Source organism: Arvicola amphibius, chromosome 5 (assembly GCF_903992535.2).
Source record: "Arvicola amphibius chromosome 5, mArvAmp1.2, whole genome shotgun sequence".
Classification (NCBI taxonomy): Eukaryota; Metazoa; Chordata; class Mammalia; order Rodentia; family Cricetidae; genus Arvicola; species Arvicola amphibius.
The window spans coordinates 83750052-83765167 of record NC_052051.1 but is presented as its reverse complement, the minus strand read 5'-3'; the positions used below and the strand labels follow the sequence as shown (position 1 = coordinate 83765167).

Below are 15116 nucleotides of genomic sequence, written 5' to 3'. Positions count from 1 at the left end.
TTGCCACTAACACCGACAGGCCTGAGGTCACAGTCCTTAGATTCCCTTGGTGAAAGGAGAGAATCAAGTCCTGTAAGTTGTTATCTGACTTCCACGTATGTGCTAAGGAGTGTACATACACCCATACCAGAAATAGTAATATATTAAAAATTTAAAAATAGAATCAGAGGTATCAGAGATCAGATTGTTAATCTCAAATTAATTTGTAAATATAGTATAATTCTAGTTCATTTGTTGTTCTTTGAGATGGAATCTTTTTACATAGCCCTGTCTTGGAACTATGTCAACTGGCTGGCCTAGAGCTTACAGAGATTTACCTGCCTCTGCCTCTGCTTACCTAGTGCTGGAGTTAAAGGCATGTGTCATCCATGCCCAGCTTCTAGTTTGATTTTTTAAAGACTTACTTTGTATGTGGATTGGTGACAGTCCATGGAGGCCAAAAAAGTAGTCTTCAGAACCCATGTAGCTGGAGTTTCAGGCAAGTTATCCATCTGACGTGGTTGCTTAGAACTGGGCTGCAGTATTCTCTAAGAACAGCAAATGCTTTTATCTACTGAGCCATCTCTCCAACCTGCCCAGGTTCATCATTTTTATTTTGTTTTTATTAACTCATTTGGAATTAGAAGTTTTTAATATGCAACCTGAAGATCAGCCAGGTAGTCCATGGATGATCTTTAGGTTCCTCTGTGTTTGACATTTGATAAATTCTATAGACCAATAAAAATATGGTTTATTTTTGAGGTGGTCTCATTTCAGTAAAATTTTTAAGATGAGAAAAGGGAGGGGTATGGAAGAGAGGAGGTAGGAGAAACTCATTGGTATGTAAAGTAAATGAAAAATGTTATTTAAATAAAAAATAAAATAAAAAGGAATAAGAAATGTAAAACGAAAACTACTTTTATAAAATTTTAAGTGGTTTATGGTTTTAAATTTTTTTTTAGACTGGTGGACCACCTAAGAAAGGCAAGAACAGCTGCCACCAGGTGGTTCAGCAAATACTGGAACAAAGAGTAAGAAAGGATTGGAGACCAAAGAAATAGTGGAGCCAGAGCTCTCGGTGAGTATTGCACAATAGAAACCATAGGAAGTTAAAGCCGTGGAGGGAATTGCTGAATTCTTTAACATACAGTATATTGCTAATTTTAGCTGCTTGTAGATATTTTCTTGACTAGAATTTTCTTTATGGAAGAAGGCTCAGATGCTATAGTGTACCTGTACTAGTAGTTAATTTTGGCTGGGTAACTTTTATATTTGTGCCATTTGGTTCCTTAAATAGTTTCTCATTATGATGTTGCCATCTTGCAGATTGAAGTATGTGAAGAAAAGGCTTCAGCTGTTCTTCCCCCAGCCTGTATTCAGCTTCTGGACAGTAGCAACTGGAAGGAAAGGCTAGCCTGCATGGAAGAATTCCAGAAGGTACATGTACAAGGATGAAATAGAGTGTAAAATTTAGATCATGTAGAAGCAATGAAAGTGCCAAATTAATTAGTTGCTGTGTTTTATAAATAGTAAATGTTTCATAAACTTAAGATGGACTTTTTGTTGTTTTGTAACTGGTTAGTGATTATCTTTTTTTATATTTGTTTGTTTGTTTGTTTATTTTGTATGCAGTGCTCTGATTGTGTGTATGCCTGTAGACCAGAAAAGGGCTTCAGATCCTATTACAGATGGTTGTGAGCCACCATGTGGTTGCTGGGAATTGAACTCAGGTCCACTGGAAGAACAACTAGTGCTCTTAACCTCTGAGCCATCTCTCCATAACCCTAGTGGTTATCTTTCAACACCCTTATAAATTCTGACTTCTCTAAGCTTGAAACATTACTTTTTAAAGAAAATTAGGTTCTTATTGTGTATCATAAGGCTTAGATGAACTTTTAAGCTATATGTTACTAATGTAATAAGCAAACAGAGCTTGCCACTTAAAATAACTAAGTCTGATGTGGGAGAGAGTCTCTCTGTTTTAATAAAGAAACTGCCTTGGCCAGCCCTTAAGTGGGTGGAGTAGACAGAACAGGAAGAAGGAAGTGAGGTAGATGGCTCAGACAATTGCCACGCCTCTCCTAAGTGAGGCAGACTGACGTGCCTCTCCTCAGGGGTCCAGACGCTATAGAGCCAGCCACCAGGTCAGACATGCTGACTCTTCCCGGTAAGAAACCACTCGTGTGGTTATACAGATATTAGATATGGGTTAGTCAAGATTGTGAGTAAGAGGCTGAAAGTAAATGAACCAGGCAGTGTTAAAAGATACAGGTTGTGTGTTTTTATTTCGCGTGTAAAGTTAGCCGTGCAGGATCCAGGCGGCTGGGAGCGGGGCAGTGGGAAACACTGCCCGCAGCTCATCACTACATAAGTCTTTGTCTATTTCTGTACTTAATCATGATTTGTTAATGGAAAACACATTATATATTGGTATGAAGGACACCGTCCAAAACTTTGAAATTGTATTAGGATTCTTGAGAGGAACAGAACTGATAGGATATGTGTTCAATGCGCGTGCATACACACACACAACACACACATACCCATTACAAACACATGGGATTTATTAGAGTAGCTTACCATCTGTGATCCAGATAGTCTAACAATGAACGTTCTACTAACAGAGTCCAGGAATCTAGCTGTTTTTCAATCCACAGAGCTGGGTGTCTTAGCTGGTCTTGATTATATGCTGGAATCTCAAAGAAATAGGTGCTAATTCTAGTGAATGAATCAATGTGGCAATGAGAATGAAGGCAAGCAATCCGAGAACAAAGGCTTCCATCTTTCTATGTCCTTTATATAGGTTGCTGGCAGAATTTTGCAACCCAGATTAAGGGTAGATCTTCCCATCTCAAAAGATCTGAACTAACGGGAGTCTTCCCAGTTTAAATGAGTTAATTAAGAAAAATCCTTCACACCTACATAGTGAGATGCGGTCTCAAAAAAAACTAACAAAAAAATTTTAGGGGCTGGAGAGATGGCTCAGAGGTTAAGAGCACTGCCTGCTCTTTCAAGGTTCTGAGTTCAGTTCCCAACAACCACAAGGTGGCTCACAACCATCTGTAATGAGGTTCTGGTGCCCTCTTCTGGCCTGCAGGCATACACACAGACAGAATATTTTATACATAATAAATAAATAATATTTTTAAAAAATGTTTAAGCCAGGTGTAAACTTTTAATCCCTGCAGTCAGGGGGCAGAGACAGGTGGCTCTCTTGAGTTTGAGGTCACCCCTGGTCTACATGATATGTTTCATCCAGGGCTATGTAGAGAGACCCTGTTTCCAAAAGAAAAAAAGAAAGAAAAGAAAAAAGAAATCCTTTACAAATGTGCACAGCTGCTTGGGTTTTAGTTAATTCCAGATGTTGTCAAATTGACAACCGAGAATAGCCATCACATGAATGAAACATGGTAACTCATTTTAGCACATCCTGTTATTATGATTCTGTGGGAGAGATGTAGAAAAAGGAATGTGAAATTTGAGACAGGAACCTTTTATCCTTATATCTTCCACTTCTGTACTTCAGACCTGAACTTGTGCATCTTTAAAATTTAATATTCACCCTGCTGCACTGTTAATAGCATACACTAGGCAAATGAAAAACTATGAATTCCTGAAATGTGAAGTTTAGGAAAATGATTGATAGTACAGCAGCCATTCTCCACGCACCTGGCTTAGGAGCTGAAACACGGTGGAAGCTAACTGAGCCCTCTGTAACTCCCCAGCTGGAGGTACATTCCTTTTTCATAAATAGCTATGTCGTGACTTTAGGATCTACCCTTTACTTGGGACTTTAACCCTCTGACTTTCTTATTTTATTTATAGGCTGTTGAACTAATGGAGCGAACTGAAATGCCATGCCAGGCATTAGTGAGGATGCTAGCCAAAAAACCTGGTTGGAAAGAAACTAATTTTCAGGTATTTTTAAGTTGTACATTACTGTCTTTTACTGAAATAGTTTCTATCATAGCATTGTATGAGACAATCTGTGTAATTAGGAGGTTAAGAGTATTATTACTCTTAAAATATGAGTGTAAGGAGATGTTTAGAAAACTGAAACAGTGGGCAGTGGTGGCGCACGCCTTTAATCCAGCACTCAGAAGGCAGATCTCTGTGAGTTGGAGGCCAGCCTGGTCTACATAGTGAGTTCTAGGACAGCAAGAACTATATAGTGAGACCCTCTCTGGAAAAATTAAAGAAAATAAGAAAGAGAAATGAAATGATACAGTGGGCAAAAACACTGGCCATGCGAGTCTGATGACCTGATTTTTTTTTTTTTTTTTTAATCTCTGGTAGAAGTAAAGAAGTGATACATGCTCCATGACATGCACACAGTAATAATTTTAAAAAATGATTTTTTAAAGTGATTCAGGGTTTATCACTAGGTATACATAAAATAGACTTCATGCTAAATAATCATAGAATGTGTATGTTTTATTTTTGGCATCTTGTTAGTCTGTGTTTGCTACTCTGCCTACCCCCCTCTGTTTTTTCTATGTTCCATAGATCCCTCCCACTCTCTGTTATCACCGTAGTATCTTCACAAAAGCTGAACATTCTGAAAGATGGGTGAAAGAATGCCTGATTTTAGCCAATATTTTTCTATATTAGATCCGTAGCAAGGAATTTTTATTTATTGTGTGTATATGTATGTATACATATATATGTATGTATATATATGTATACATATATATGTATGTATATGTATACATATACACTAACGGAGACCTTGAGCTCACTGGATTTGCTCTCTGTCCAGCAAACCCGGCAGTCCCATGCCTTTGCCTCCCCATTACTGAGCTCATAAGCATTCACCACTATGCTTGGCTATTTACATGGATACCTGGAATGGAGCTCAGGCTCTCATCTTGTGCAGCTAGCATTTTGCTACCACCTGAGGCGTCTCCCCAGTTCTATTTATTTTTTGAGATAGGCTCTTATCATGTGCCTCAGACTGGCATTGAAAACTGTTGTCCCCTAATGGGGACCTTCTTCAGCCAATGGCATTTGAAAGGCTGGACCAGGTGGGGAGTGCTTTGGGTACCAATAGGCCAGCGGAACTGCCCTCTCAGACTCTTCTTGCCACACCTGGATGTTGGGCCCCACCTCAGGTTCTTGATTGTTGGGATTGATTATAGGTATGCACTACCACATATGACTTAACAAAAATTATATGAAGATATTTTATGACGTTATTGAGACAGTATAACTTAGTTTTTTTTTGTTTGTTTTTATATCTTGTTTTTTTGAGACAGGGTTTATCTGTAGCTTTAGGAGCCTGCCCTGGAACTAGCTCTTGTAGACCAGGTTGCTCTCGAACTCACAGAGATCCGCCTGCCTCTGCCTTCAGAGTGCTGGAACTAAAGGTGTGTGTCACCACCACGTGGCTGAGACTGTTTTAAATGACTCAATGGTAATAGTTCTGCAATACCAGATTTTGAGCAGTGGTCTTCAACCTGTGGGTCACGACCTCTGAGGATCAAACGAACCTTTCACAGGGGTCGAATATCATATATCCTACATATTAGGTATTTACATTATGATTCACAATAGTAGCAAAATTAAAGTGATAAAGTACCAATGAAAATAATTTTATGATGGAGGTCGCTACAGCATGAATTGTATTAAAGGGTGGAAGTATTATAAAGGTTGATAACCACTGATTTAGGGTATGTTCATCATTCTCAAGAATTCCATTCTTAGTAGCAAGCACTCTCCATTACACTCCAGCTCAAATTCTCTGTCATTTATTATTATATTTTCTGTCTCTATTGTTACACCTCTTCTGGGCACTTCATATTAATAAAATTGTTCCTTTTGTGTTGACTTTGACTTTATGTAATTTTTTGTGGTTCACCTATGCATATTATTGCCATATAACATTCCATTGTATAGATAGACCATATTTTATTTTCCTGTTCATCAGTAGACTTATAGGTTATTTGAACTTGTTGGTGATTATGACAAATGCTGTTGTGAAAATTCATACACAAATATTTACTTCTGTCCTCCACACTCATCCTGTCTCATGAGTGCCTGCATATATACAAAATCAACTAAAAGATATTTGTTATAGCACAAATAATAAAAACCCAGAGACAGATATTGGGGTTCAAGCTGAAGATCAGAAAAGCGAAGCAGCCAAGCTACTAAAGAAGTCTTACCTCTACCAAGGCTGAGCAACCGCAGACTGAGCCCTGAGCCTCTGTCCCCTCCTGTCTTACATTCCTCTTAAGTGTTGCAATTAAAGCGTGTGACTTCCTAGTACTGAGATTAAAGGTGTGAGCCGCCACCACCACCTGAATCTGTTTCTGCATTGATCTTGTGTAGCCCAGGGTGGCTTTGAACTCATAGAGGTCTATCTGCCTTTCTCCCAAATCCTGGGATTAAAGGTGTACACAACTGCCTGGCCTCTAGTGGCTTAGTATTACCTTCTGATCTTTAGGCAAGCTGTATTTATTAAAACAAATAAAATATCACTATAGATTATAAAAAAGAAATTTAGTTCTTAAGTTTTCATATTTTATTTATTTATTATGTATACAGTGTTCTGTCTGCATTTATGCCTGCCGGCCAGAAGAGAACTACAGATGGTTGTGAGCCACCATGTGGTTGCTGGGAATTGAACTCAGGACCTCTGGAAGAGCAGTCAGTGCTCTTAACCTCTGAGCCATCTCTGGAGCTCAAGTTTTCATATTTTAAAACATTGAGTGGCATGTGCTTTTTCCCCTGTATTCATTGTCAGTTAGCTAGTATAATAACAAGGGATAAAAATTATTTTAGAGGGCTGGAGAGATGGCTCAGCTGTTTGGAGCACTGACTGTTCTTCCAGAGGTCCTGAGTTCAATACCCAGCAACCATATGGTGGCTCACAACCATCTGTAATGAGATCTGGTGCCCTCTTCTGGCCTGCAGCATACATGCAGGGAAATCTCTGTATACATAATTAATAAATAAATCTTTTTTAAAAATTATTTTAGTTGTTTAAAATTTTGATTATCGTTTGGTTATCTTACAGATATTACATCTTCCAGTTGCTGAGTAAATAGCTGATTGTCATTGTCCCCTACATAATGTTCTGATATTTATCCTTGCTCAGGTAATGCAGATGAAGCTTCACATAGTTGCCTTGGTTGCCCAAAAGGGAAATTTTTCTAAAACTTCTGCTCAGATTGTATTAGATGGCCTCGTAGACAAGATTGGAGATGTGAAATGTGGGAACAATGCAAAAGAAGCTTTGACAGCAATAGCTGAAGCTTGTATGTTGCCATGGACAGCTGAACAGGTTAGTTACACAGAACTCTCTTTCCCTACATTGTCCCATATTTTCCCAAATTTTAATTTATGCCTACAAATCACAGGTAATTCTTAGGTAAAGTTGTTTTATGCTGTGGGGTTCTTTTGGTGTTGTCTTTGAGATAGATCTCATTGTGTAATCCTGGTTGTCCTGCAACTTTCTATAGAAGATGACATTCGTTTTCTCATAAAACATTATAGTTCAAGCTGGGCGGTGGTGGCGCACACCTATAATCCCAGCATTTGGGAGGCAGAGGCAGGCGGATCTCTGTGAATTGGAGGCCAGCCTGGTCTACAAGAGCTAGTTCCAGGATAGGCTCCAAAGCTACAGAGAAACCCTGTCTTAAAAAAAAAAAAGTAATTCAAAATAATCAGTAAATGAAAAGTTTCAAACAGGAATGCTTTTAAAATTCTGTTACCTCTGGGGCCGAAGAGGTGGCTTAGTGGTTAAGACGAGCTGCTCTTCCTGGGTGCAATGCCCAGCACCCACATGTCAGCTCATAGCTGTAATTCCAGTTCCCGTGGATTAGACGCCTTCACAACAATGTAAAACATAAAATAAAAATATAAAAATGAAATTATTAAAAAGTCACCTTGGTGTTTAAGGTAAATTACATCTTTTGTTCATAGCTTCATATAGTTAACACCTGATAAAAATCATATTTGATACACATTTACCTTAGAGCCATGGTTCATTTCTATAGAAATATGAGACACAATGGAAGTCTAATCATGTTTTCCATTGTTGCAGGTGATGTCAATGGCCTTTTTACAAAAGAATCCTAAAAATCAGTCGGAAACTCTAAATTGGCTATCAAATGCAATAAAAGAATTTGGTTTTTCTGGGTAAGTCAGGAAAAAAAAGTGGAATATAATAAAATATATTGCCAAGTCTCTAGTGTTAATTTTTTTTTCACTATCTGTGCTTATTTCTGAAGAACTGGAATTGGTTGTCTAATTTACATAAAAGCAAAGCACATTTGTTCTCAAATGTCTGTGTTGACTTGTATTCTACATTTTTATATCTACTAAAAGAAGAGTATATACAGATTAATATATATAAATTATTCAGGATTGTGTATGTCTCTCTGTCTTGGGAGGTGCAGGTGGCATATGCCATGAGGTAAGTACATATAACAGTCTGCTTTCCTTCAACCATGTGAGTCATGGGAACTCAAGTTCAAATCCTTAGGCTTGATAGCAGAGGCCTATTAAGCCCTTTAGCTTAATAGACATTCTAGAGATTGCACCCAGGGCCTTGATCATGGTATGCCAATGCTCTATCATAGTGCCACATGCCAGTCCCTAAGTTATTTTTTTTCCTTGAGAGTTAATAGCTGTCACAGAGAAAACTGTCATAGTTTCACGTATGTAGTTAGATACATTTCAAAATTACTACACAGATTTAGTGCCTAAAAGGGCTCTTTTTTTGGATAAAATCCTACAATAAAAAATTTTAATTGTTTAAACACCCTGCTATTTTTAAATAAACACAGTTGTTGATTGTTTTGTAATTATATTTAGGCCTACTAATTATACTTCTTTTTTTTTTTTTTTTTTTTGGGTTTTCGAGACAGGGTTTCTCTGCAGCTTTAGAGCCTGTCCTGGAGCTAGCTCTTATAGACCAGGCTGGTCTCGAACTCACAGAGATCCGCCTGCCTCTGCCTCCCGAGTGCTGGGACTAAAGGCGTGCGCCACCACCGCCCGGCCTAATTATACTTCTTATGTGGGGAGTTGGTGTGCATGCCACAGGACATACATAAGGTCAACAATAATTTACAGAAATTGGTTCTTTCACCACGTAGCTGTTGGGTATTAAATTCATGTCACCTACCTTGATGGCAAACACCTATCCCCTCCAAGCCACCTCACTGGGCCTACAGCTATTCATTTTGTTGCCTTGGGTAGTCTCAGATTCCTGGAAATATTTAAGCCCTCCTGCCACAGCTTTCTATGCTGAAACTGTCAGTGTATGCTAGTTCAATGCAGGACTTTTTAGAGGAATTTTCATATGCCTGTATTTTTTTCTCTGCCCCGTAGATGATGAAAATAAAGCATAGAAAGCTTAACATTGTAGCTAGGAAATTGCCAACGCCAAGACATTCTGAATTAAAGGAAAGGGTATAGATGCTATATTGTTTATTACATTACTTTCTCTATGCCTCCTTGTTCTGGGGTATTTGTTTGCTGTCACTTCCACTTAGTAGCTTACAAAATGCTGCAATAAGGGCCAGGGATGGTGGCATACATCTTTAATAACCAGCAACACAAAAGACAGAAGCAGAGGCAAGCAGAATTGCTGTGAGTTCAAGTCCAACCAGGGCTACATATTGAGATGTTGTCTCAAAAATAAAAGTAATGACTAGTATATTCTTTTCAGAGTATAGCTAAAGTAAAATGTGATTAAAAAATAGTAGGAAATAAGACTGGAGAAGGAAAGAGAGCAAGACGTCTAGGGCCTCAACATTTTGAATAAATTGGGAAAACATAGAAGCATTTTTAAGTAGGGCTAGAATGTAGTTTTGTGGTAGAGTCTACCATGTATGAGGTTCTAGGTTCACTCCCCAGAACTACAAACGTTTGGATGTAGAAAGCTTTAACAGAAGAATATCTGACTGAAGTCAAAAGGCAGATAGTAACACACAGGGAGATATACGTTGTTCAGATAATGCTCTAAGAAACAGTTGGTGACGCATGCCTTTAATTCTAGCGCTCTCGTGGCAAAGGCAATCATCTCTGTGAAGGAGGCCAGACTGGTCTCTGAGTTCCAGGACAGCAAAGCCTACACAGAGAAACTCTGGGGAAAGAAAGAGGGGGGGGGAGTTGTTTGCATATAGATTATGTAAGTGAAAGTGCTGTACTTTTAAGGATATATTTTGAAAGTAGATCTGTATAGATATTGAATCGGAATGATTCTGGAGTTAAGGAGGGCCTGAAGAGCTGGGAGAATAAATGTGGGTCTGAAATGAGTTACAGAAGCCTGGAAGGCATAAGTTTGGGAGTTGGTGTATATGTAGGATGTCTACTAGACATAAAAATTGAAATGTGACTAAGGCAGATATATATGTGTATGAGTCTATAGTTCTGGAGAGAGTTTTGTACTAGATGTAGGATACCAGTATAAGACAGTTTAGCAGCTAAGTCCTAGTGGCTTGAGTTCAGTCCTTCGAACCCACATAAAAGTAGAAGGACAAATTCTGCAAAATGGTCCTCTGTCCTGGAAAGATGACTCAGCAGTTAAAGAGCATTCTTCCAGAGGACCTGAATCCCTAGCACTCATGTTGTGTAGCTTGTAACTGCCTGTAACTCCAGTTCCAGAAGATCTAACCAAGTTCTCATCTGACCTCTCCAACTGACCTGTGTCACCAATACATGCATGTACACTGATGATGAATCTTTAAAAATTTTAAGTGTGAATTTTGGAATCTTTATTAAACATAGTGGGATTAATCAGTGTATAGATAGTATTTAAATCTCTCTTTAAATTTAGGAAAGAGGATATCTGAGGACTCTTCTAGTGGGACTCAAACCTTAAATTTGGTTTTGTAAGTTCTGGAATATTTTGAAGATCTCATTTGTTGTAAGTTCTAAATGCTTTGTTTTTTTCTAGATTGAATGTCAAAGCTTTCATTAGCAATGTTAAGACTGCTCTTGCTGCAACAAACCCAGTGAGTACACCCCAGCATGTGTGGGAGCATTGTAGCCATTGCTGTGCTGCTGCCTGGCTCTGCAAAGTCTCACTGTTTTCTCTGGCAGGCTGTGAGGACTTCTGCCATCACCCTGCTTGGTGTGATGTATCTCTATGTTGGTCCTTCTTTGAGAATGTTCTTTGAGGATGAGAAGCCTGCCCTCCTATCCCAGATAGATGCAGAGTTTGAAAAGGTAAAGATTCTAAAAATGGTACAATCCATGGGTGGTCTTGAGATTGTCACATTAGTTAAGAATAAATTTTTAACCAAGTGGTGTACATACAGGTGATTCCAGCACTCTGAGCTTTGTTATTGTAGGCTACAGTAACATGGAAGGTCAGCTTGGGCTGTATCGTATGACTCTGTCTAGAAGACAAACAACAACAACAGAACCTACGTTTCAGGACAGCCAGGGCTGCACGCAGAGAAACCCTGTCTGGGGCAGGGGGAACAGAGCCTAAAGAGATAACTACTAGTTAAGAGCTCTTCCAGAGGACCCAAGTTCTTTTCTTAGCACCACTCATGTTGAATGGCTCACAGCCTCCTGCAACTCTAGCTCAAGGATGTCCAGAGTCTTCTGACCCTGCACTCGTGCTTCCCTACCGTGTGCTCATGCGCGTCCACACACGTGTTCGTTCACACAAATACGATTAAAAATAAATCTTTTTTTAAAAGGCATGAGGACTAAATATTTGTTTGATTTTATATATATAAATTATACATGGAAGAATTCATAAGAAATTGAAATTGACTTTGTGATGAAGAAAAGCTGAATGATTGTGGTTTAGAGTGAGTGATTATCTTTTTATATATTTGTAATGTCAGACATGGGTCTCATACCTATTTTTAAAAAATGCATTAAAAAGCAATTTAAAAAAAAATAAGGTAGTCCTAGTTGGGCTGAAATTTCTCTACTGACTCGGCTGGCCTCAAATTTGTAGCAGTCCTGCCTCTGCCTCTTGAGTGCTATGATTATAGGCATACACTACCACATTTGACCAAAATGCAACTTTAATGTATTTTGTTTTTAATTAAAAACAAAACAATAACAAAATAAACTAGTTTTCTTGAGTAGCTTTCAGACTGAACATAATTAAGTGTTCACAGCTTGCTTTCTTTTGTTTTAGAGATATAAATCAAAAGACAACTTAGTGATTGAGAAGACAAATTCTAATAGTTTTCCATAAAAATGACTTGATTATCTCAAATTAGAATTTAGCTAGCAATTAAAGTATGTTTTACAATATTGTATATAAATATTTAACATTTGCTCGCATGCATAAGGTCTTGGATTCTGTCCCCAGCATAACAACAAAACAAAAACAAGTATTATAAAAGAGTGAAAACTTTTTTATTTATTTTATGTGTATGAGTGCTCTATTTGCATGTGCACCTTTCTTCTAGACCGGGCTATCAGATCCCACTGTAGATGGCTGTGAGCCTCCATGCAGTTGCTAGGAAGCAAACTCAGGACCTCTGAAGATCAACCAGAGGTCCTTTACTGCTCTTTACTGCTGAACCATCTCCCTAACTCCAGAAAATGAGAACATTGTACATAGGCACCTTCCTTAGTCTTATTTGCTGTCATTCTCCAAGTTCCTTAGTTTTATTCATTTGTTTGTAGATGCAGGGACAAAGACCTCCCACTCCAACCAGAGGAATTTCTAAGCACAGCACAAGTGGTGCAGATGAAGGGGAAGATGGAGACGAACCAGATGACGGGGGCAATGATGTTGTTGATCTTTTACCAAGGGTGGAGATCAGGTGAGTTTTACCCTGAGAAATGCTTTATCTTATTCTTTATTCTGTTTCAGAGTTTGGGTTTAGGTGTTTGTTTGTTTGTTCTTTTATCTTTTTGTTTTGTTTTGTTTGTTTTCAAGACAGGGTCTTGCTATCTACCTCCACGCCTAGACCTCAACTGTAAACTCATTAGGTTAGACCCGGCTGGCCTTGAACCAAAAGAGATCCTCCTGCCTTTGCTCACAGAGGGCTGGGGTTAAAAGCGTGTGAGCGTTAAGCTACCAAGCCCAGCTGTTTGTTTGATTTTTTTTTTTACTTTCTTTTGGTTTTTTGTTTTGTTTTGTTTTGTTTTTGAGCTTTCACTGTCTCAAATAATACATGCTGGCCTTGACCCTACTGTCTTCCTGCCTTAGCTTCCAAATTGCTAAGATTGTAATTGTGCACTAGTATATCCAGATTCATCATACTAACATCTTAACCCCTTTTTTTTTTTTCATTCAGTAAAGGGAATTTTGGTGATATTATCTTTTAGGAGTCTATAATTAAAAATATGCCTTGCGTTTTACAGTGACAAGGTTACTTCAGAATTGGTATCTAAAATTGGTGACAAAAATTGGAAGATCAGGAAAGAAGGCCTAGATGAAGTAGCAGGTATTATCAATGAAGCAAAATTTATCCAGCCAAATATAGGTGAACTTCCAGCTGCCTTGAAGGGTCGACTCAATGATTCAAATAAAATCTTGGTACGTTGGCCATGTGCCTTTTCTCTTTCTTCCCCTTCCCTGCTGCTAGAGAAGCTTCATTTTCATTGTAACTTTCACTAGCAAAAATGGTGATCATGTTATTTATTTTGAGGTATGGAAAAGATTCCTTGTATTTCTTTTTTTTTCTTTTTTTTTAATATTTTTTATTTATTATGTATACAGTGTTCTGTGTGTATGCCTGCAGGCCATAAGAGGGCACCAGACCCCATTACAGATGGTTGTGAGCCACCATGTGGTTGCTGGGACTTGAACTCAGGACCTTTGGAAGAGCTGGCAATGCTCTTAACTGCTGAGCCATCTCTCCAGCCCCCCTTGTATTTCTTAAATGTATCTCAAGATACACAAATTTAGTAATTAAATTCTCTTAAATATCAGAATTTGTTTTTATAGGTGTTCAATACTAAATACCTTTGTGTGGAACTTTTTTAATTTTGTAAATATGCCATATCACACATTTTTCTTGTTTATATTTTAAGATGGAGATCCACTGTGTAATCCATGCTAGCCTTGAACTTGTTATGTCTCCCAAACTACGCTCAGATACCACACGATTCTGTAGCTTTTTTTCCCCAATACTGGGGATATAGATGTGCAGCATCATGCTTTGTTTAAATTCTAATTGTTTTAAAAAATGTATTTTATTTGTTGTCTTTGTATGGAAGAGGGTGCATACAGAGGTCAGATAACAGCTTGCAGGTTTTGTTACTGAACTTACATTGTCAGCCTTAATGGCGGGTACTTTTACGCACCATTCCATCTTTCTGGCCCTAATTTCTATATTTTAATTTTTGTTTTTTATGTCAATATCTTTTAAACTATAGAATAAAATTATAGTACTGTCATTTTTTTTAAAGATTTTTGTTTTTTGCCAAGCATGGTAGAACATGCATTAGTCACAGAACTCAGGAGACAGGCAGATAGATATCTCTGTGAGTTCCAGATCACCCTGGCTAGCCAGGGTTGCATAGTAAGACCCTATCTCAAAAAATAAAATAAAATATGTATACAATGTGTTTTTTTTGTGCACACAAGTGTAGTGCCCAATAAGAGGCTAAAAATTATTCATAATTCAATTAGATTTGTGTTACAATACTGCTGTCTTTTAAGTAGTCCAGAATCCTATAATATTAACTTACTTTAAGTAAGTTTGATTACAGTTTGAACCTATGTTGGATCTTTCTTTCTACCTCAGGTGCAACAAACATTGAATATCCTTCAGCAGCTGGCAGTAGCCATGGGTCCAAACATCAAGCAACATGTAAAGAACTTAGGCATCCCTATAATTACTGTCCTTGGCGATAGCAAGGTAAAAGTCTATAATAAGCCAGCCACATTCTTGGTAATTCTATTTCAGAGTACACATAATTGCTTAAAAATTTTAAAAAGATGATAATATTAGAAGAAAGATTGTAAATGTGCTAACTTTCAGGCAGAATTTATGTTGTGACTAGACATATCATTATTTAGGTTTATGATCCTTAAGTAGACAGTCCTAGGTTTAGTTTCTTTATGAAATTTCTTTCTTATAAAATTGAAATACATTCTAGTAATTAATATATTTAATTTAATTAGTTGAAACATTTTATTAAGATACATTTTAATGTACCTGTTTTGTATAATAAACATTCAGTAAATAATTGCTGTTTAT

General features: G+C 37.8%; 1 protein-coding gene across 1 annotated transcript in view; it reads left to right on the top strand.

Annotated features, from left to right (window-relative positions):
- Positions 1 to 15116, top strand: part of Ckap5 (cytoskeleton associated protein 5) — a 95649-nt gene that overhangs the window by 52016 nt on the left and 28517 nt on the right. The window contains 11 exon segments of the mRNA XM_038331140.2: positions 942 to 977; positions 980 to 1057; positions 1306 to 1416; positions 3805 to 3897; positions 7079 to 7264; positions 8027 to 8121; positions 10886 to 10943; positions 11032 to 11157; positions 12589 to 12728; positions 13273 to 13447; positions 14661 to 14774. Of these exon segments, the coding sequence (XP_038187068.1) occupies positions 942 to 977; positions 980 to 1057; positions 1306 to 1416; positions 3805 to 3897; positions 7079 to 7264; positions 8027 to 8121; positions 10886 to 10943; positions 11032 to 11157; positions 12589 to 12728; positions 13273 to 13447; positions 14661 to 14774 (1212 nt within the window).